Source organism: Balearica regulorum, chromosome 1 (genome assembly GCF_011004875.1).
Source record: "Balearica regulorum gibbericeps isolate bBalReg1 chromosome 1, bBalReg1.pri, whole genome shotgun sequence".
NCBI lineage: Eukaryota > Metazoa > Chordata > Aves > Gruiformes > Gruidae > Balearica > Balearica regulorum.
In genome coordinates, this window is record NC_046184.1 from 141,982,627 (window position 1) to 142,006,529 (window position 23,903).

Sequence of the window (23,903 nt, forward strand, 5' to 3'; positions counted from 1 at the left end):
CCCAGGTCCCAGAAACAAACTTTCCGTGCGCTTCAGGTCCCGGACCCAGGCGTGGGCTCCACTTCCCCCCCTGCGGCCGCAGCTCCCGCGGCCCCTCCGCCGGCTCCGGCGCCCACCTCCCACCCCCCCCATCCCGCCCCCCGGCGCGGACCCGCCCGCAGCCCCCACCCCCCCTCCCCCCCACCCCCGCGGAGGGGCCGCCCATCCCGCAAGAGGAGCCGCTCCGCCGAGCCCTCCCCCTGCACAGCGCCCGGCGCGGGGAGGCGGGCGGAGCGGCGGAACCCCGACACCCCGCGCCCCTCGTCCCCATGCCGCGGCGGGCGGCGGGAGGCTGCCGCCGCGGGAGCTGCGCGCCCGGGCAGCCCGTCAAGCGGCGGGGAACCGCCGGCATCGCCCGCCCGTTTGCTCGCCCACGGAGTTCCCGCAGAGCCCGGAGCGACGCGCTCGGCTCCCGCCGGGGCTGAGGGATTGCCGGCGCCCCGACTTTCCCGCGGGGACTTGGGGCACCCGGAGAAAGCGAGCGCTCGGAGAAAATAATAGTAATTAAAAAAACAGCACCCCAGAGGGTGTCCTGCCCGGCTCCCGCGCATCGCTTATGCTTATTCGGGGGGACCCATCCAGGGCGGCGAATCCCGCAGGATGACGGGCGATGAGGAGTCCTAAGGCGGCGTCGAGGCGGGCCGCCGCGGGCTGCGATGAGCCTCGGCGAGCCGGTGCCGGAGGGGAGGCCGGGAGCGAGGTAGCCGCCGGCCGCCCGCCGCGCCGCCCCGTGCCGCCGGTCGCCCGCAGCCCCCCGGGGACATGGGAGCGGCGGGCAGCGCCTGCTGAGCCCGCCGCGCCCGGCTGCAGGTAAGGAGCCCGCGCACGGCCGGTCACGGCTGCCGGGGCCCGGTTGGGGGGTGGGGGTGGTTTGGGGTGGGGGGCTCCCTGGCGGGTCTGTGCGGGAGGAGGAGGGGAGCGGCGCGGCTGCCTGGCTGGCGGCGGTCGGGCGCCCTGCGGGTAGTGCCGCCGTGTGCCGGCAGCCGCCGTCAGCCCGCCCGGTCCCGCTGCTCAGCCCGGAGGGGACATTCTTCCCTAATGGGAAGCATCTGCCCTCCGGTACAGTAAAAGAAACAACCCAGGGATGGGGGGGAACCGCGCTTCCTTCCCGGCCCCCTGCACCATGGCCGCGGGGCAGCAGGAGGGGCAGCGCGGCTCGGGACCCGCCCCCCCCCCCCCCGCCCCACGCAAACCTCCCCGCGGGGCGGGCGCGGTCCACGCGAGGAGCCGTGGGGGCAGCGCCGCAGCCGCAGGCCCCGCCCCGCGCCCCGCCTCCCGGCAGGCTGCCACCGCCCCCGCCGCCCCTCCGCAGCCGCGCCCCAGCGGCGGAGGCGGTGGCGGAGCCGCAGCCCATTGGCTGACGCGCTGCGCGGCGGCGGTGGAGGCAGCCAATGGCGGGCGGGTGACTCGAGGGCGCCCCGGGGCGGCCGGAGGCGGTCCGGCCTGGCCAGGGCCCTGCGGGCCGCGGGGTTTCCCCGGCCGGGCCTCTGGGAGAGCGGCCGCGGCTGGGGGTCGGGGCCCTGCGCTCGGCCGTCGGTGTTCCTCACCCGGGCGAAGCACGGCTAAGTCCCCGCGGCCAGCTCTTCCCCAGCCCCTCACAAGTCACCGCAGTTCCCTCTGAACCTCGGCGAGCTGTTCCTGTAAGGAAATGCCGTGCCCCCTCCCAAAAGGGATGGAAGCGGGTGGGATGGTTTTTAAAGGGAGTTTGCATTAAAGAGGACATTAAGGAAAACAGCACCTGAATATGCTTAAGCAAATGAAAAAGCTATTTGTCTTGTAAAGAATGCTAAACGTCTCATTAACTTGACCACAGATATTTGCGAAACCTCTTCATCCCGATGAGGCTCTCCTTTGAACCGTAATGGTTTGCACGTGATGGGCTTAGGGAAAAAAATGTGTGTCTCGTCGCTAGCAGATCTGAGAAAATCTGACTTTTATACTGAAAGCAATAACTAATGGAACTCATAATATAATGCCTTTCCATCGTGGTCACGCTGTTGTACAAGAACAGCAATGCTAAATTTCTGCGACTAATAGTAGCCTGCGTTCTTGTGTGGCTTTAATCTGAAGAGTCCAAATTCTTCTGATGGTAGGGATAAGAATAGGGGGTTTTCAGATTAATTTCTCCAGAGTTAGGCTGCTTAATCATTAATTAGACATCTACATAAGTTATTTTATTTTCAGGAATGATTAGTGCTCAGAGTTGATAACTCGTGTTTTCTTGTCTGTTCTAGCACAGTATGCATCTTTAAATGACTCTCCACGGGTCTAGCCATCCAGATTTATACATGCAGTTCTGAAAATCTGAACTTGAGCGTTGATGGACATGGCAAGATTATAAATAGAAGAGTTTTTGCTTACATGTCCTCTGAGGTCTGTGCTTATGCTTCGAGATAAATTGCCAAGTTTTGTCCACTCTGATCATTCATAACTCTTGTTTGGTTAAGATTGCAACGTAAGAGCACATGTGACATCACACAGCAATGCATGGCAAAGGATGACAGAGTCCAGTTCTTTGGCAAAGCAATTCTTTCTTTTACTCTTTCTCTCTCAGTGATGCCAGTTCCCATAAACATTATGAGCGGGATTCATTTGGCCAAATTTTACCCTCCTGGAAGTCAGTAGCCTGTCTAAAAATTAGACAGCCAAGCTAGGCGAGTTAGCTAATTAGAGACCTAATGAGGCTGTTTTGTACTGTTTCTAGGTATCTGATCAGGTAGATAGATACCTGATATTATTCACCTTCAAGTGAATATGGGTTGGGTGGTGGGTTTTTTTCTTTCACTGACTGTAGAGGGAGCCATGGCAATTTGCTTGAACTAGACGCTTCCCTTGAAGTTTTGCAATTTTTAGTTGAGACTAAAGTACTACCCTCGGTGTATAGAACAAATCTACAAAATCTATTACCGTAGGGAGACAGCATAACTTTAGTCGATTAGGTATGTAGCAGAAAAGTAGAAGTGAATTACGGGGCGGGGGGGGGGGGGGAAGTTAACTTTGAAGTAGCAACTGACTTGGAAGAACTAAAACCTCTTTCCGACTGAACTTTGCCTTGATTGTCTACAGACCTTCTGGGACGCTGCAGAGCATCGCTAGCTATATAAAGCTGTTTAAAAGGATTCAAACGTCATCGTTTCTTCTCTCTTTCTTTTTCCCCGTTTCCCCCTCCAACCCCCGGCCGACCCAGGAGGAGCGAGGCGAGGGGAGGCGCCAAGATGGGTGAGCGGGCGGCGGCGGGGGCACTCTCCGTGGTGCTGATCCTGGGGCTGGGGCTGCCGCCGGCCGCCCTGGCCTGCCCCCAGCCCTGCGCCTGCTACCTCCCCACCGAAGTCCACTGCACCTTTCGGTCCTTAGCAGCCGTGCCGGCAAGGATTTCGAAACACGTGGAAAGAATCAATTTTGGGTTTGTATGGCAGTTTGTAGCAAACGGTTTTACGTTCTTGCTGAGGAAACCTGGGATGCTTCGCGCACGTGCGGCGTACCGGCATCTCTGTGTCTACTTTTTAAGTAGGGTTGCGGAGGTGGGTGGTTACTCGCAAGGTGCTGTATTTCAAACACTACAGTTACTGGCGTGGAGAAAGTTTTAGTCTATCCCCTGCGTTTCAAAGAAAAGTTACTATTTTTTTCAAATAAATATTTATATCATGATATCAGTTCTTCTTGGCAAATAGTACATGCAGTCTTTTGTAGTGTATAAAAACCTATACTGAGTTAAACCTACTATGGGATTTCTACTAAATGTTGAATTTTATACCTGATGTAAAGAATGTAGCCAGGTAGCATTTTGGAGAAAAATGAGATATAGCATATCTTAAAGCAATACAGTAAAATCAAAGTTATTCCATTGCCTTTGGGGTTTTGGGGTTTTTTTCAAGGAACTTAACTGCAATATAAGCAGACATCAATGTTTTGGGGAGAGATTGCTCAGGCTCCAACTCGCTTTCTTCTGCCAGGCTATTGCCAACTCACATCTATCTGTCAGATTGTGAGATAAGGCAGGGACAGTTGGTAGGCTGCATATCCCAAAAGTGCTGCGTAGGGTCATTATGTGACATGGCATGGTGCAGGAGTCACAGTCCTCTTCTGCTTGATATCAGAGCTGCCTCACTACCTGGAATGAACTTGCCCGGACTGCCCCAAGGCCTGTAAGATGCCATTGATCATGAAGAGCTGACAGTTATAGACCTTGATTTTTTTTTTTTTTAATTTTTTTTTTTACTTCTCTGTAGTTAAAAATACCTGTCCACCAGCACTTTATCCACCTAAATTTTAGTCTCAAAATGCCCTTGTACTCAGTACATGTGTGTTAAAGCGATCTGTCATGCCATTTTTGAGTAAAAAAAAGTCTCCCTGTCCTCCCATGTTCAAACCCATGCATATTCATAGTGATCTCTCCCCCATACGTCAACATTCTATGGCAAAATCTATCCCTAAAGTGCTTTTGAAAATGGGATGCAGGCTTCTGAGTTATTTAAGCATTTTGGCTGTTTTTTAATAAAAGTGCATTATTTGATACTGCGAGCATGGAAGCCCTTTCCTATCTTTGTATTTCATCACTACGAATGACATGGTCTGAGTTGTGTCCTTTCCTAGGAAGAAACAGTCTTAACTATCTTTTGTTCTTTCATTTTGAAAAAGAGCTTTTACTATATTTCTATTTTAAGATGCTATATATTCAGGAGGTAAAGATTATTTTCCTAACTGGCAATTATTTAGAGAAGTTCGTATTTTTAGAAGAGCTGATGTTAAAATTGAAAAAAAAAAAAAAATAGGATGACTGCTATAAGCCCGGTAGATCTGTAGTAGTACTAAAAATATCAAAACAGTAGTCTAAATTTTAAGAAAATTCAGAATCGTCAGATGGAAAGCATGGTGAGGACCTAAAACTATTTTCTCCATGTTAAAAGTACTTTAATTTCTCTTTGTCTCTTCCCTTCCTTTCTAGAAAGTGTTAAAAAAATAGGAAAAATCTTTAAAATGTGATGCTTAGAGACTTCATGCCCAGATTAGCTCATATGTTTAAATTTATGTCTACATATGGAAAACCCAAATGCAGAGCTAGGCCGCCAAACTTAAGGCTTCCATATTGGCACATAAAACCTGATTTATTTGTCCAAAGTGAAACTGAATTATTTTCAAAAGGAGATTTTCTGTATTCCTTCCCTAGAAGGAGTTTCTAGGCTCAAATTATGTAATTGGAGGGTCAATTCCTAGATTTTATGTAATTAGTTGATGTAACCAATTACATGTTGTAACAGTAAGTGAAGCAGGATGTGACTTCCTGCTTCTTGTGCTGTTTGGGAGATATCTATTTTTAATGTCCTCTCCAAATCTTTATTCATTTATTGTTAGATGCTGTTTTGGCAACGTTGCAGCCTGTCTAGTTTGCCAGGCTCCATAGCATCATTGGTTGGCTACAGGCCATTAATTTATTACCATTCCATAAACTGAGCTGCATGGAAAAACATACTGACAACTATTAGAAATTAAACGCCTATTTATTACTCTTGCTCCTAAATTATGGCTGAAGTGCCACAAATTGAGTTGAAAGAAATCTTAATGTAAACATGGACTAAGTATACTTGGCCTTGTAAAAATGTTTCAGTAACTTCTGGCCCTTTGACAATGCATTAAGATCTCTCCAATTTTTCCTGAATGTTAGGTTATACTAATTTTGCATTTGCAGTCCGTGACAGTCAGTGCATAAAATGTAACTGCACGTGTGATTTTTTTCCAGGTTTAACAGTATACAGGCTATATACGAAAACTCCTTTGCAGGACTTACGAAACTGGAATTGCTCATGATACATGGAAATGACATTCAGAATATACCTAATGGTGCTTTGAAAGATCTTGTGTCTCTACAGGTAATGCTCAGGTCTTCCTAAATTTCATAAATTCTAACTTCAATGAATAACAGAAGAGAAAAATAAGTGGGTTTTGTAGTGTCTTAGGATTAAGATATCGTTTTCCCTCCAAATACATTAGAGATCTGTTAAGTATTCCTATGTCATACTTGATAATGCCAACTAATTTTCAGCTGCATTCTCTCTCTTTGACTAGCATATAATTTTTCAGTGGTGCAAAGGACGTTTGAGTGTGGGAGGAAAACTTCTGCATGCTTGCTATTCTATTTGGATTTAGATCAAACCCCAAAATTAATCTCTTTTATTCTTTTTTTTTTTTTCCAGGTTTTCAAAATTAGTTACAATAAATTGAAAGTCATAACTGGTCAAACTCTCCAAGGACTTTCAAGCTTAATGAGACTGCACATGGACCACAACAGAATTGAGTTTATTCATCCAAATGCTTTTAATGGATTAACTTCTCTGAGACTGGTCCACTTAGAAGGAAATTTGCTCCAGCAACTTCACCCCAGCACCTTTTCAACATTTATGGTCCTTGATTATTTCAAACTGTCGACAGTAAGACATCTCTACCTGTCTGAAAATGCTCTTAGGACCTTGCCTGCAGGGATGTTTCAAGGCATGCCGCTGCTGGAGAATCTTTACCTTCATGGGAATCCATGGGCCTGTGACTGCAGCTTAAAGTGGCTCCTTGAATGGAATGAAGTTTCTGGAGGTAAGAGCAAAAATACCAATGCTTCTTCAACTCATAATGTTAGATTTTTTTTTTCTTGTTCTGCATATGGATGGTTTTGTTATTTCCTAAGTATTATTACTTGCATTATGTCTATGCACACTGTTATGTTCTATTACCATTCAATAAATGCAATATTCAATAAATATTTAAAACAACAATGTAAAGAGGAAGCAGCTGTGTGTCACTAGCTAAAAATCTGTATTTGACAACAAAGAAATTAGCCACTACATTCAAGATGGAAAAAGTGATAGTAAAGTTTTAAATTGGAAGGAGGAGATAGGTTATAGGCAATTATCCTCAACCAACAAAGCTAGTAACTCATGGAAGGTGGGAAGATTGGGTTTGCATTTGTTTGGATAAGGAAGGAATGGAAATCGAGTTTCAGAATTCCTTGTTGAGTCCTTTAACTCTGATGCTATTACTTTAAGGCTGTTATGTAATATTCATGCATCCTTCATGTCTATCTGTGTTTATTCATTGACCGCAACTTTCTTTTGTGATGGAGCAAATCTATTTTAAGTATTTTCAGAGAACACCTACACTCTTGCATTTTTTTCCTAGAATAGCTGATCTATCTTCATTCAGGCTTAGGTGTGAGGTTAGTATCACTCTGCTTTGGCTGGAACACTTCTGGTCATGTGCAGAAGCAATATACTAGAAGCAATAAAAACCACAAACCATTGAACAAACCAGTTTTATAATGCCTTTATATCAGGAATACACTAAATGAGGGGTTTTTTGAATGTCAGTTTTCGATTTGGGCATCTCAGGTCACCAATGCCCCATCTCAGGTAGTTAAGTGCTTACTATAGTAGGCCAGCGGGAGTGGTGTTACACCAGAGCTGCTGCTAAAATATTAAGAGGGAATAGTCATTTGATTGCAACTAAAGATGTCTCAGATGAGTCAGGAGTCACAAGGTTTATATAATGATTTGGAGCATGTGTGGTGGATGATGGTGGATCTTGTAATCTTAGAATGTGTAATTCATTGCAGTTTTACCCTTAGCTATAGGACAACACTTTTAAGAGTGTGTGATACTTGAATGTGTAGTGTAAGTGTTCCTGACTGAACTGGTACTTGAGGCATCTAACTTAAACTTTAATATTTTTATATACTCTCCTTGATCCAAATGTCTATTAAGTCTACTTAAGTTGCACTGTAAGCTATAACAATGAACTATTAGATGAACTTTCTTTCCTTGCACAGTGTTGGCTTGTTACCATTTTTATTCAATTAAATTCCCTTTTGTCCTGGTTTCAGCTGGGATAGAGTTAATTTTCTTCCTAGTAGCTGGTATAGTGCTGCGTTTTGGATTTAGCATGAGAATAATGTTGATAACACACTGATGTTTTAGTTGTCACTAAGGAGTGTTTACAATTAAGACAAGGACTTTTCAGCTTCCCAGGCCCTGCCAGCAAGGAGGCATAAACCTTCCACAGGAGGTGCCCAAGAAGCTGGGAGGGGGCACGGTCAGGACAGCTGACCCAAACTGGCCAAAGGGATATTCCATACCATATGATGTCATGCTCAATATATAAGCTGGGGGAAGTTGGCTGGGGAGGGCCATGGCTTTGGAACTAGCTGTGCATCAGTCAGTGGTTGGTGAGCAATTATGCTGTGCCTCACTTGTTTTGTATATTCTTTTATCATCATCATCATCATCATCATTATTATTATTGTTTTCCATGCTATTAAACTGATTTTATATCAACCCATGAGGGTTTTTTCGATTCTCTGCTCCATCCCACTCCAGGGTAGGGAGTGGTGGTTATAGTTGCCTGCCAGGTTAAACCATGACACCTTTTTACACTACAACAGTAGAGATTTTTTGAAAGAGAAAAGAATTTATCCATATCGTTTTCATGTATGACAGATTTTGTATCTTTATATAACTATAACATTAACTTCTTTGGGTATTCTGTCCACACAGATTTATAAAAGTGCTGTTTCATAAATCACCAGTGTGGCTACTGCCAAAGTTGATCACCAGTTGGTCACCAATGTGTCCGCTGCCAGGTTGATTGTGGGCCAGTTCTGTCATGAAGCATGCTTTCCTTATCTTTGAAACATCATATTTGAATCTGCAAGTGATAGACTGGTTCAGTTAAATAGTCCATTTGTAAGAACTTCTCAAGAAAGTTGATTTATCAGACTGGCAAAGCACATATTTTTCAATTAAAAAATGGTATGAAATTTTGCCACTCTTTTCCTCTTCTCCTAGCATTTTGCCTTATAACCCACATGTATATTGTTCATTTGTTCAAAGATCCCTCATTCTTCAGGAGTGTTTGGCATGACACTTATTCCTATAACAACTGGAATACATTTTATTTACAACATGTTTCCCAACTAAATATGAAAGGTGACATTTGACATTCTAATGAGCAGAACAATGTAATAAATATGATTGTTATTTTGCAGACAAGAATCTTCCTGGCATTGATAGAAGAGAGGAGTCAAGGCTATTATTTCCTGTTTTAGTGCTCCTTCTCTGTATTGGTTTTTATTTTATCATTACAGAGTTTACAGTTATTTCAGAGGTCAAGGAAGATGTGGCAATTTTTTTTTTTTTTTTTTTTTTTGCTGCTGACAAATAGCTTGTAAATGCAGGAAGTAGTCAGCAGATTTTGGTAACTACAGTAGAATGTTTTGTGTATTGCCAGTACTGGTGTTAATGAATAAGAAAAATTAAAAGCTTCCTGGATTATTTAATGAGAAAGTCCAGCATTTCTCAGGTAAATGCTGCATTTTTGAAAGCTGAGGGGACCCAGTCCTCTTCATGTTAGACCCACAAGTTAGATGGGTAGGCTGACACTGTACAGATGCAGACTTTTTGAAACAGCATAGCTTTTTACTCTCTTTTAAAATGTTGCTCCGAACACTTCAATTTCTAGACGTTTTATTCAGAGGCACAGAATCTAATTTTCAGAAGGATGGAGTATTCAATCCTCTCATTAAAGTCAGAAGAAATTGTGGTTGGCTTGAGAATCAGGTGCCCATTCGACTGTGAAAACAAAGAGGTGCCATTTTAAAAGCCTTGCCTTATGTGTCACATGCCATAATGTGCTCCTCAGGCGGTCCATTTCACATTTTTGAGAGTTCTCTAACTCTACAACAGAGTTCTTCAGCTTACCTATCTTTTATTTTCCCTTTTTTTCTTTCTTTTTTTTATTCTGTGCAGGTGTTTTAAAATGCAAAAAGGACAAAGCCTATGAAGGGGGACAGCTCTGTCCTAAGTGCAACAGCCCAAAACAGCTGCAAAAAGAAGATATTCAAAACTTGAGAGATATTTCCTGTAGGAAACCTGTCATTCAGTCCTCACTGAGGCAGAATAGCAGCACTCAAGATGAAGAAGATGGTGACAGTTATGAAATGCCTCTGGAAGAGCTTCAGTCCTCTCCATGGAACATTACTCTAAATATGACTGATGAGCATGGCAACGTAGTCCACCTGAACTGTGAAATCAAAAAACCAACAGGCTCTACCAAAATTCAGTGGAATCAAATCCAGACTCAGGAGATTGATATAAATGCTACAATTTCACTGGATTTTGAATGTCCAATGAATCGAGAAAACTATGAAAAATTATGGAAGCTTATAGCTTATTACAGTGAAGTACCTGTCAAATTAGAGAGGGAACTTATGCTCAGCAAAGAGCCTAAAGTAAGCTATCGGTATAGGCAAGGCTCAGATTATGATGCTCTTTACTACACAGGTGTAAAAGCTCAAATACTGGCTGAGCCTTCCTGGGTGATGCAACCTCTTGTAAATATCCAATTAAACAGGCGTCAGAGTACAGGGAAAAAAGTGGTGCTATCTTTTTTTACTGTGTTTTCTCAGACAATTCGTACCAAAGACACCGGGCAGCAGAGAAGCTGGGTAATGATAGAACAAAACCAGAGCATGAGGACAGCACAGAGTGTGGTGGAAGGGTCAGAGTGTCAGCTGAGCTGCAATGTGAAAGCCTCTGAGAGCCCCTCTGTTCAGTGGCTCTTTCCAGATGGGACTAAACTGCAGGCACCATTTAATCAGAAAGACAGCAGGTTTTCCGTTCTCAGTAGTGGCCAGCTAATAATCAAAGCAGTGAGTTACACTGATGGTGGTTTGTACTACTGCGTTGCCCAGGTGAGAGATGATGTGGACATAATGGCTTACAGACTTCTAGTGCAGCCTCCAGCTATTCAGGCAGTTGATTCAGATGTAGTGAGAGTTGAAAAAAATGTTGGAGATCCAATAGTTTTGCCGTGCAATGCAGTTGCCATCCCAGAGCCACAGTTGAGCTGGATTCTTCCAAACAACCAGGTCCTTAATGATTTATCAAACTCTTCAAAAGCATATATGTTGGACAATGGTACTTTGCTTATTCCAAAAAGCCATGTCAGTGATAGTGGCCATTACAGCTGTGTTGCTGTCAATCAGCAGGGATCGGATCAGTTTGTTGTAAGGGTCACAGTAAATAAAATGGTGTCTGACAGATCATTTAAAAGGATAAAACTAAAAAAGCGCCCAGGCTCAAGAAGTTCATCAAAAACAAGAGGGCGGGTACTAGATGATGGAGAGGGATCAGGGGCAGGAGGAGCGGAGGAGTTCCCACGAAGAAAGAACCACCTGAAAGACCGGGAAATTTCCTTTAAACAAAAAAATGACCAGGTGCCAGAGGCTCAAATTAAAAAGGGGAAGAAAGGCAGAAGGAAAATGAAAATCTGGAAAAGTACTGATAGAACCCATGACAGCAATGTTGCAGAAGGCCGGAGAGTATTTGAATCTCGAAGGAGAATTAATATGGCAGGCAAGCAGATTAATCCACAGCATTGGGCTGACATTTTGGCAAAGGTCCGTGGGAAGAATCTTCCTAGAACAACAACAGCTACAGCCATTTCTTTAACAACTGCAGTGCCATCAGTCATGCAGAAAACTACTCCAGTCCCTCATCCGGTAGCGAGCCCTCCACCTTCAGAGACAGCAGCTGAGGGGATAGATTCCTCTGCTGATGCATCACCTGTGGGTGAAGATGAGCCATTCTCAGTCACTGTTTCCCACAACACTAAAGCATTTTCAGTCCAAGCCATATTAACAAGGTCAGAAACTGAACCCTTCTCCAACCACAGAGCTTTAGAAACACCTGCAGGTATATACTCTGCAGAAATCCCTGTGTCACATCCATATTTGACTCCTGTCTCTGCAACTGTGGAACCCCAAGGCCAGCACCATCTTGATGTCAGGACTGGTGATTCAGTTGTAGTCAAAGAAAACATCCATGATCTCAGTGAAGAACCTGTAGCCAGACAAATTGTAACAAACTTTCCTAATATTCAGAGCAGTTCATTCACAGTGGAAAATGTAGATAGAACTCTATCTTCTACACCAGAGGAAAATTCTGCTTTTGCTGAGCTACCACTTGATGCTACTGTCTTAGCTGAATCTCAGACTGTGGATCTTCATAGCATCTTGGAGACAAGTGTAAAGTTAAATGAAGTGGACCCAATGCATGTTGACAACATAATTTTAACACCTTCTCAGTTGGATGAGTTCATCCCAACAGATTCTGTAGGCACTACTACCATTTCTTCATCTGTTTCTCCATTTGTTACTGAAATGAGCAATGACTTGATACACCAGCACAACGAAGTATCCACAGGTCAGACAAAAATGGCAGACTTAAGTACAAGTTTTCCAGCTGTCACACCCAATAGGGTTCAGAGCAAGGAAGAATCTGAGACCCACAGGAATGCAGTGACTCAAGAAAGCATGTCCAGCAGTTATGCAGAAAATTTTCAGGGAGAAGAACATAGAAACGTGGCTACTCCAAAACCAGATCTCAGATTCACTTTGCCAAGTACTAGTGCTCTTCATAAAACAGCAGGAGGGATAAAAGCTGCTTCTTTCATCAGTAGATTGACCACTGTGGCCACAACAACAACTCCCTATAGAAAGACCATGCCTTCACTTGTTACTCAGCATGCTAGAAAAAGGCCTTACGGGAGAAGGAGATTGAGGCCAAACAGAATCCGACAAAGACCAAAGCCTTTCCCCCGTGTTGTTTTAACCACGGAGGGAATGCCTATTGTTCCAAGGACACCTGAAGTTGAAGCTGTGACCAAAACTTCTGCAACTCTTGAAAGTCCTGATCTTAAAAGCAATGTCAAAATACAGGCTAAGGAAGAGGAGCGTATGGAATACACTCCTTCATTAGTTACTGATCCGGTTGTCTTAGAGAAAATTACCAAAATCAGAGAGGTGGTCACAACTTCCTTCCTTAGGCTTACTGATTCTCCACCTGAAGTAAAACATGTGATAGTCTCTACTGCTCCTGAAACCTTGGCACTTCCAGTGACTGCACCTATCAAGATTTTATCATCATATGTTGTACATGATTCAGTTCCCACAAAAGAGTCAAGTGTACCTCTGAAACCAGAGCAAAGTGAAGTGCCAACATACCACTCGTTAGACAATATATCTGAGGAGAAGGGCATTAAAGCAGATTCTGAAATTATGGATAGTAAGGCAGAACAATTAAGCACAACATCTTCTGAGCATACGAACAGCCTGATACTATCTACAAAACCAGAATCTCAAGAAGAGCATTTCCTATTTGACTCAGAAGTTGTGGTTAATGAAACAACCGCTGGAATGTTCCAGCTGATATATCCCACTGTGACTGACTTCAGTATTCCTGTTGGCACAGTGGAAGTTTTTAAGGACCTCTCAGTTTCAAAGGAGCCATGGAAGCCCACAGTATCTTTAGAAACACCAGCAATAACTGAGCCACCTCAGCAATATGAGGTGATTACTTTGTCCTCCTCCTTCAGCACGACACAAACTCAGACTTTTCCACTTAGAGAAAAAAAGAAATCTGTTGCTTCTCAGACTGGAACAAAAACATCTTCCTTAGAGGAAAAGGAAGCTGTGTCACATGTATTTCATCATGATCCCACTTTGCAGGCAACTGAAAAGCCTCCGACTACATCCACTGCCTTCATTCCATTTATAAAACTTGCCAGTCTTCCCCCTTCCATTTCAAGCACTTCACATCCTTCCCTTCATTATACCACCGAGGAAAGTAATGCCTTCAATCAAGAAAGGTTCCCAGAAGTAAAACAAGTTGAAGCAGATGGTGACAAAATGGTGGTGAGCTCAAGACGGAATGTACACCCTACTCCTTCCTCTAGCCAAAACAGGATTAGCATACAGTCGAAAGAGGAGCAATTCAAAGAGATGTATAGTAGCAAGTCAAACAACAGTTTACTGCTAAACCCAGACCTTCCCCATCCACCTGCTGGAATGATACCAAGCCTAAACCAAAGACTGCCTGTTGTGCCTCCAAAGCATGTTCCAGTAAGAGGCACAGTGAAGCCTCCATATATTGTAACACAAGGTTCATTTCGCTATTTTATAACACATCAGCCTCTTCACTACACAAACAAACCAGAGATAACAGCATATGCAGCACATACCATCCAGGACAAAAAATCTTTTGCCTCTCAGAGAGAAACAACTCCGCCAACACAAGCTTCTCCATTTCACAAAACAAATCCATTCACTGCAGGCAAGTTTGGTAATCAAGGTCAGAACAGAAACAATATTAATTCACGGTTTTTTGGAAATAACTATGTTCCAGATAACAGAGGCACAGCAGGGAGACTACCAAGTCAAGGGATCCCCTATTATCCCAGTTCCAGAATGCCATTCCTTTTCAACAGAACAAGGATATTCCCTCACTTAAGTATGCATCCTAAACCAGTGGTCCCTAGTCAACTAGTCCCAAAAGACACAAATGAGAAGAAGGTTGCCCAGGTCTCCCCTACTAGGACTACACTGCAGAAAGTTACAGCTATTCCAGTGCCTCCAATGCCACATGCCACTACCAGCACATCATCACCACCAGCGATTTTGAAGATTACCCCTCCAGCCTTTCTCTCGCAGCGCACAAAACCACAGATACCCACTACAGTTCATCCTTTTAAAAATGTCCATCATCGTCATCAAAAAGTTCCATCTGTGCCTTATGTGGGAGGCATTATGCCACACAATTTGACTGTAATTCAGTCTTCCACTAATTTCAGGATACATGGAGAAAGACCTAAAATTATCACAAAAGGGTCTCACACCATATCCATCCTTGCTGAAACAGATGCTTTTATCCCTTGTGATGCAATAGGGGAACCCAAGCCTTTTATTACTTGGACAAAAGTCTCTACAGGTAAGACAGGGAAAAGTGTGTTCTTCTACACATTTTTTAAGGTTACAAATACTTGGGTTGTTGCATAGAAATGCAACGTGATTGCAGGAATACTCCAAAACGCTGAACAATATTTTCATAGAATCACAGAAGCATTTGAGTTGGAAGGTACCTTAAAGATCATCTGGTTCCAACTCCCCTGCACTAGACCAGGTTGCCCAAAGCCCCATCCAACCTGGCCTTGAACACTTCCAGGGAGGGGGCATCCACAGCTTCTCTGGGCAACCTGTTCCAGTGTCTCACTACCCTCACAGTGAATAATTTTTTCCTTATATCTGAGTCTACCATCTTTTAGTTTAAAGACATATTTTCTATCTCTTTTAATCATTCTAGATAAAATGTGACTAATTGGAACTAGTCATTACAGGCAAAAATAACTTCACAGTATTTCTTGTAGTAAAAGAAAACCTCAACTATTTAATGAGTTTATTTTTTGAAGGGGGAATAGCAGCCAACTCTGGTTATTCACAGCAGTTAGAATTTATGAAGACGGCACTTATGAGTATGGGTTTGTTAACATTGCTGCCTTAAATATTGATGTGTGTGTGATCTCCATGAGCAAAAGGAAAAGAGATATTTTGTAAAGATTTAAGAGGATTCTTAAAGCATAAAGCCCTTTAAAGTTCCCACGCTGTACATGCTTGCAAGCTAGCATGGTTAGTTCTGCAATAGAAACAAAGACTAATTTGAGCTATGGGGAGTGTCGGAAGATGTCATGTGATCCTTTTGAAGTTGTAGTTGGTATTAAGTAAATCCAGAATCTTAAATAAGACTTTTTCAATGCAACAGTGTAAGTGTTAAACCCTTTGAATTTCTGTTTCTTTCTTTCCTCTCACCTTCCCAGGAGCTCTAATGACAGCCAATACCAGGTTACAAAGGTTTGAAGTCTGGAAAAACGGTACCCTCCTTATCCGCAATGTCCAACTTCAGGATCGTGGACAGTATTTGTGCACAGCTCAGAACTTGCATGGCATAGATAAAATGATCATTGTGCTCACAGTTGTAGCCCAGCAGCCCAAAATTTTACTTTCCCGCTATCGAGACCTCACGGTCTATTTTGGAGAGACCATAGCAATGGAATGTCAGGCTAGTGGGACTCCAAGCCCACATATTTCATGGATTTTCCCAGATAGGAAGATTTTGCAGACGGTCACCACCACAGATAGCAGGATAATGCTTCATGAAAATCGAACCTTGTCTATCAAGCAAGCAACTTTTTCAGACAGAGGAGTTTACAAATGCGTAGCAAGCAATGCTGCAGGAGCTGACAGCATTGCAGTGAGGCTGCACATTGCAGCCTTACCGCCTATCATCCAGCAGGACAAGCAAGAGAACATTTCCTTGCCCCTTGGTAGCAGTATTAACATCCACTGCACTGCCAAAGCAGCACCTTCTCCCAGCATCCGCTGGGTGGTCTTTGATGGCACGCAAATCCGACCTTCTCAGTTTGTCAATGGGAATTTATTTGTTTTTCCCAATGGAACTCTTTATATTCGCAACGTCTCCCCCAAGGACAGTGGGACCTACGAGTGCGTTGCTGCTAACATGGTGGGAGCTGCCAGGAGAACAGTACAACTCCATGTGAAGAAGCATGCATCTAATGCTAAGATCACCGGGAGCTCTCCTCAGAGGACAGATGTAACATACGGCAGCATCCTGCATTTGGACTGTAGTGCTTCTGGTGACCCCTGGCCTCGGATATTATGGAGGTTGCCTTCCAAAAGGATGATTGATTCCTTACACAGGTAAATTACTATTTGAGGTGTCACAACTAAATTACAGTTTAGATAAACTTAGAGAAAAGACCATACATATTTGTGCAAGTTTCATTCTTGACTTCTGTGAGTTTTGAATGAGGCCCTCAATCCTTAAGGAAAAATGTGAAATTATATTAAAAGATAGCCAAGTCATAACTTAGTGTAATTTTCTTGAAAACAATAGTACTTTTGAAAAGTCAGCTTCAGGTGTTTAGGATAAGCTGCCACTATTTGTCTTTTACAGTCACTTGTAAAAGTAATAAAAAGTCCAATGACAAAAGTTAAGATACACAACTCATGTAGTGCTTGTTCCATTGTGCCTAGTTTGCATGGAGTTGCATAGGTGCCTGTTTTTCCCCAGGAAAAATGGGAACACTGAATTTTGTTTATCATCTGATGTACAAATGATAATACACTGTAAATATGGGGCAAAGAAATCATCTTATAATGGTTTAAGTAAGCACGATCATTTTAACATCATTGTATAAATAAATGTCACCTTGCAATAAGTTGTACAAACCCAGTTGAGTATAAATGCTTAAAATAATACCTTCTCCAATGTTCATAATGTCAAGAAAAATATCACTTCTCCAGAACTACAATGACTGTTCTAAGACTTTGCTGAAAACATAATTTCTGCTCTATGAATTATTCATTACTCACTCTTTGAACACTATAAACAGATGAGAAATGTACTGAAATTAAAATGTATACTTATCAATGACTTTCTTGATAGCTGAATGTAGTCATCATTTTTTTCATACTGACAAAAAATATAGGTAGCCTGTAGATAGCACAAAATCCAGAATTTATTTTATGCTTCATAATGATAGCAACAGAATACTGGTATTTTTCATTTTCCCTCATGATCTTTGTGTGGGCTGTTTTTCAAATACAGCAGATCTTCTTTGGGGAGAGAGCTGAGGCTACTGAGAATATTAGTTTTGACCACAATGCACCAATTCCATAGTGAAGTGGAAAGGAATAATAGCTTTTTAGCACACTGAAAATATTTTTTTTTCCATATTTCAAAGCTTAGCAATATTTTGCTTCTTTGTGATTGTTCTAAAGATTACCTGAGGCCAGAGAAAGTTGCTCATCTTGATTTGTTTTTAGCTGAGGACCCAAGTGCCAGACTCCATAATTATGGTCCATATAGGTTTGTGTGGCATATATCATTCAGAGATCCTGTAGTTGAACGACACAGAATACTGTACCTGCAGTCAAAAGAGTAAAAAATACCACCATTTGGTATTTGATAGTTGCTTAATGTTCAAAAACAGCATTAAACTCATTGAATGTAACAGTAGGATTGCTTGGTTACAAGCAAATAGAATTCTTTTTTTCCATTTGTTTTTTGGTGGAGAATATCTTGGACATTTCAGATCATCTAATTATCTAACATTAGCAATGCTCCTCTCATTTTTCAGTATTGTTGTGTTGTTGGGGTTTTTCCCAAGGTTTCACTCAATACCTAAATGTGATTTTTCAGCTCATGTTCTGTTCTTTTTTCTTTCTTTACAGTAGCTTGGAGACTAGAATCAAAGTATTCAGCAATGGGACTTTGGTTGTCCATTCAGTTACAGATAAAGATGCAGGAGACTATTTGTGTGTGGCCCGCAATAAGATCGGTGATGACTACGTGGTCCTCAAAGTGAATGTGATGATGAAACCAGCAAAAATAGAACATAAGAACGAGAATAACCACAAGGTCAAGTATGGAGGGGACCTGAAAGTTGACTGTGTAGCCACAGGTCTGCCAAATCCTGAGATCTCGTGGGGTCTCCCAGACGGCAGCATGATCAATACCTTCATGCAGTCAGACGACAGTGGCAGCCGGACAAAGCGATACGTGGTCTTCAATAATGGAACCCTGTATTTCAATGATGTTGGACTGAGAGAGGAAGGGGACTACACCTGCTATGCCGAGAACCAGATTGGGAAGGATGAGATGAAAGTGCGAGTCAAAGTAGTGGCTGAGCCTGCAACTATCAGGAACAAAACATATGTCGTTATTAATGTACCCTATGGTGATGTTGTGACAGTAGCATGTGAAGCCAAAGGGGAACCCACTCCCAAAGTGACTTGGCTCTCCCCAACCAACAGGCCCATTCCTGCCCTATCTGACAAATACCAGGTGTATAGGGATGGCACCCTCCTCATCCAAAAGGCCCAAAGATCTGACAGTGGTAACTATACTTGTGTAGTGCGGAACAGCGCTGGAGAAGATCGGAAAATCGTTTGGATCCACGTTAATGTTCAGCCTCCCAGAATCAATGGTCATCTCAGCGCAATAACGTCTGTGAGGGAGACAGCCATCAGGGATAGCCGGAAACTTATTGACTGCAAAGCTGAAGGCATCCCTACTCCACGGGTCCTATGGGCTTTTCCAGAAGGAGTAATCCTGCCAGCTCCCTACTATGGGAACAGGATCACTGTGCATCGCAACGGTACTTTGGACATCAGAGAGGTGAGGCAGACAGATGCGGTGCAGCTCATATGCATCGGACGGAACGAAGGAGGGGAAGCGAGACTGATTGTGCATCTCCTCATCACAGACCATTTGGAGAAACCCTCCTTCAGAGACCCTGTCAATGAAAGGATCACTGCCATTGCTGGGCACAGCATCAATCTGAACTGCTCAGTCCAGGGGAATCCCAAGCCCAGCACAAGCTGGATCCTGCCCAATGGCACTGAAGTGCTAAGTGGCAGCCGTCTGCACAGATTTTACCATAAAAGGGATGGGATCTTACACATCAGCAACCTGTCCGCTGGGGATGCTGGGACTTACCGCTGTACAGCCAGAAACCCAGGAGGTTATGTGGAACGGGTAGTCTTCCTGAAGGTGGGACTCAGGCCAGAAATCAGCAACCAGTACAACAACCTGGTGAGCATCATCAATGGAGAAACTCTGCAGCTCCATTGCATCACCCAGCCAAACCAGCGGACGCAGATCTCCTGGACACTGCCCAATGGGATGGTCCTGGATGCTCCCCAGGCTATGGGTCGCTTCTCTCTGCTGGAGAATGGGTCACTGACAGTGCGCGAGGCTTCTGTATTTGACAGGGGCACTTACCTGTGCAAGGTGTCCACAGAGTATGGCACTTCTGTTATGAATGTGCCTGTCATCGTGATAGCCTATCCTCCCCGGATCACGAGTGAGCCAGCACCTGTCATCTACGCCAGGCCTGGAAATTCAGTGAAACTGAACTGCATGGCCATTGGGATTCCTAAAGCAGAAATAACATGGGAGCTTCCAGACAAATCACATCTGACAACAGGAGCTCAATCCCGTCTGTATGGAAACAAATTCCTCCACCCTCAGGGGTCATTAGTCATCCAGCAGTCTACTCAAAGGGATGCGGGCTTCTATAAATGCACTGCTAAAAATATACTAGGCAGCGATTCGAAAACAACATACATACACATATTCTAACACTAAAACAAATGCCTTTGGCTGGATACTAGTGTTCGAGTCACTGCCAAGCGAGTGCAACAAGGAAAGTACTGCTTGCAACAAAGCCAGGAAGGCTGAGGGCAGAACCCCCCTCCCCCTATTTTCATGCAAAGTGCATTGCTTTTGTACTCAATATGATTATACGTCCCTGCAATAAAGGGAGGCAGTAGACATACTGAAATTGAGGAGACTAACACATTGGAAAAGGTCTTTAAATTGTTAAGACAGTGTAGTGTGGTTTTTCAGGCTATCCAATAGCATCTGAGACCTAAAGTACTCTACTCCTGTCAATAGTCCAAAGCTATTCCTTGTTTTAACAAGCACCTTAAAAGTACCAAAGAAGTATTAACTGTTCATAAATGAGCTGCAGTGATAGAAGTGCTTTAGTAAAACATAATTTTCTTTATACCCTGCAGAGCTTTTACATAATCTAGCCTTATAGAATATGATTACTAACCTTTCTGCTCATTCTTTTATCAGCTCTTTGAAATCAAAGACTAACCTAGCAAATAAGAGTGATCTATTTTAATAAAAATACATGCAGACATTAATTACCTTAACATATGAACAAACCTTTTCCAGCTACTAAGGATGCTACAGTCAAATCATTCATTATATATTTTATATATATTTTTAAATCAGACTATGAGACTAGGAAGAGTAACAATGAACTTGGTCTCATTTTATAAATTATTGGTCTTTACAAGACTCTGATACATTACAGTGTTTTATAATATTAAGGTCAATATACTGTACATTTTATAATAAAAAATATTTTCCAAAAAATGTATTCACTGTGGTCTTGTTTCGAGAAAATAGGGAACTCCAAACACTGAGAGTATAAAGTCAAAAAACAGAAGTCATGTAGCGTTACACATACTCTTTATCTTTCCAAACATGATTTCCTAATAAAACCTTAAAACTCCTGTTTCTTATATTTCAGGATACATTTACAAATTCACTACTTTTTCTGCAATCAAGGATGGTTTATTGGATACTGTACGTAATTTTAATAAGATTTATCAATTATGCTTTTGAAATAATTGCTACAAAATGCTGAATATGACCGTGTTTCAACAAACAACTCCCATCAGAATTTTGCAAATGTTAACTCACCTTTAAACCATATGGAATCGCTGAGATATTCCTGAATTCTTAAAGTTCTGATTGTTCCTAAAACTTGTGGTTTAGAATATGATGAGAATAAAAGTTTTATTTTTATTTTCTCTATTGATTAAAACATGACAGAAAGTAATATAAAGTGTTATTCTAATATTTACATGTTGTAAAACTGTAAACAAATGTTTCCTCACCTGACAAATTTATCCAGTTTAGGAAAATTGTAAGCTGTTGCAAAATGCGTATTTATTATCATGGTAAACAGAACTGAAGTACTTGAAGTAAAAAGCATTTGATTAGAACAAGGATGTTGAATTAAATGACAAGGACAAGGACTTTGCTGAAGATACAAGGGGCATAATTTATGTAACAGAATATCTTATAAAACTTATTTTTTAAAAAGTCAGTGTGGCTAAAAAGCTGTGGTTTACACCCAAGCATTTTGTTAAAGTTTCGGTTATGTTACTGGCCTAATTAAATAGCACTTAATTATGTCTTAGTTTCTCTTTTATGGTTTAAACCCTGGGGCCCTAAATCAGCAAATCAGTGCTCAAGGTGAAGCATGTGCTTAAATATCTGGCAGGCATCTGCTTGTGAGAGTAGTTAATGAAGAAAGGGACAAGTGTTCAAGATTTTTAACTGGATTGTTCATGTCTTTTTTCTAATCTGGCCATTTTCCTTTAACAAGTCACAGATTAGGTATGTCTTTAGTTTCTTTACTTAATTTTAGTACTTTTTTGTATTATAGTAGGTCCTGGAAAATGGTAATGCAATTTTTAATAATAATACATCTTTTAGAATAGTCTGAAGTCAGTATTTTAGTATTGGAGTAGGAGTCGAGCACCTTTCTTCGTCTGCCCAATCTTCCGTTAACACTGACGTGAATTTAGAAATATTTTTGGATGCTGAATGACTTCTATATATTTCCACTAGGCAGATTTTTTTAATGTTAAGGGAAGAAAATAGAATCCAAAATCAAAAATTTGATCTGTTGGGATCAAACAAAGCAATTGATAATGCTGTATTCATCAATCCAGAATCTCCACTGCTGCCAGTGGAAGTTTTGGAGGCACAAGAAAAGAAAGATTTGGCTCAGGACCTTTTCTTAATTCAAGTCAAAACTTGCATGCTTGCAAAATTCCCTCAAAATTGGACTTAACTATAATTTCCATAACATTTGCCTTTACCTCTTTTATGAAAACATAGTCCCAATGAGAGGACTATAAAATACAATTATCTTCCAAAATAAATGTAACTACAGCTCAGCAAATATCAGATGAACATTTTTTACACTCAAGCAGTGTTTGGCCATATGTCCTGTCTATCTTACATTCTTTCTCTGCTGAGGTACCAGTTGTCCGGGATATCCATCTTGAGTACCTTCTGTATAAATAGTCTGTCCCAGGACTTCTATTCTTAGGCCTGAATCTACATGTCATTCCATGTGCTGAATCATCCTTCAAATGACGGCAGTCATCGTGACTTCTTCCTTTATTTCCATGTAATTATTTGCAAGTTATGTTAAATAAATCAATGACAAATTTGCATTACTTCAAGGACACAACACTTTATTAATTTATGTTTTTTTTCAGAAGTCTTCATTCATTTTTCAGAGGAAGCAGGAGCTGTGCATTCAAAGGCAATGGAGCTTGTTCCTTTTCTGATTTTGAGAGGTGCTGGGAAATGAAGTGCTTGCTCTTGGTTTGAGGTGGTTTCACAATTTTTACTTCATCAGTCAAAGCATGTCCTGGATAGTTTCCATGGAAAGGAAAATTTGCCATTCCTTGCTTGTTGCTTTGAAAATGGAGAAAAAAGATTTATTTGACATCTATTTTGGAGAAGCAGAGTAACAAGATGTCTCATTACTACTGCGTAGACTGCAAATGACTGGAACTGTATATACATTTTTTACTTTGGCCTTCACAAAAAGAAGTTCACTGTAACGATAAAAACTAATAACAAAAATAGAGGTAGGAATATAGGCCAGAAAAGCAAAAAGCAGAGAATTAAACAGGGTATTCATGTCATCAAGATCTGATAAATTCCTAAAACACTAGCCAGTTCACTTACATGTTTTAGCGATTATCTTCAAAAGCTCATGAAGGCAAATTGAGGTACATGAAGACTGAAGAAATGCTAAAGCTGTAGTTGAGGAGACATAAAACAGCCAAGCCCTGGTATCAAGAGAGATACTGTTTTTAATTCGTTACTAAACAATCAGTCTAAGAGCATCTGTAGAATAACACAGTGATAAGAAGCAGCTGCTCTGGAAGTTTCCACAGCAAATTGTGTAATCGCAAACTAGTTACCTTCTCACAAAAGTAGTTAGTCCAGAGTATGGGAGGAGAGAATTGTTATGGTATCGCACTTTACCAGAATATTTTACATAGTCACGCAGGAAGTTCTCATGTGCAAACTAAAGAAATATGATTTATCTACTACGAAGTTGGAGAATAGATGTTTTCAAAACATTTAAAGAGAAGTCATGAGTAACTGGTTGTTAGAGACATGTCAACTGAATCCAGCTTAGGTCTGGTACCTTTCCACATTTTCATTAATGGCTGTCAGGTATAGAGAGGACACTTTGAAAATATGTGAATAATATGAAACTGAAAGAGATTAAAGCACACAGGACTAAATTGCAATTCAGAGTGATCTTTCTAGATTAGTGAAATAAAAAAAAATCAG

At 42.2% G+C, this 23,903-nt stretch overlaps 1 protein-coding gene across 2 annotated transcripts; it reads left to right on the forward strand.

The window, feature by feature from the left end:
* The first annotated feature begins 242 nt into the window (after positions 1-242).
* Positions 243-20,182, forward strand: MXRA5 (matrix remodeling associated 5). 2 transcript variants are annotated; one of them, XM_075736375.1, is made up of 7 exons: positions 243-849; positions 3,227-3,442; positions 5,777-5,906; positions 6,231-6,621; positions 9,825-14,843; positions 15,727-16,627; positions 18,164-20,182. In XM_075736375.1, exons 1-7 carry the CDS (start codon positions 650-652, stop codon positions 20,073-20,075), a joined length of 8,769 nt encoding a protein of 2,922 aa, XP_075592490.1. In that variant the 5' UTR covers positions 243-649; the 3' UTR covers positions 20,076-20,182. The 2 variants fall into 2 exon arrangements, with proteins under 2 accessions (XP_075592490.1, XP_075592499.1); XM_075736384.1 differs by having other exon boundaries at positions 18,167-20,182.
* The last annotated feature ends 3,721 nt before the right edge of the window (positions 20,183-23,903 follow it).

Excerpts from the sequence above, each read along its gene's own strand:
- MXRA5 (XM_075736375.1), top strand. The coding sequence starts at position 650 with ATGAGGAGTCCTAAGGCGGCGTCGAGGCGGGCCGCCGCGGGCTGCGAT. Across the intron at positions 6,622-9,824 it reads ATGGAATGAAGTTTCTGGAG|GTGTTTTAAAATGCAAAAAG; the intron begins GTAAGAGCAAAA and ends TATTCTGTGCAG. Across the intron at positions 16,628-18,163 it reads ATGATTGATTCCTTACACAG|TAGCTTGGAGACTAGAATCA; the intron begins GTAAATTACTAT and ends CTTTCTTTACAG.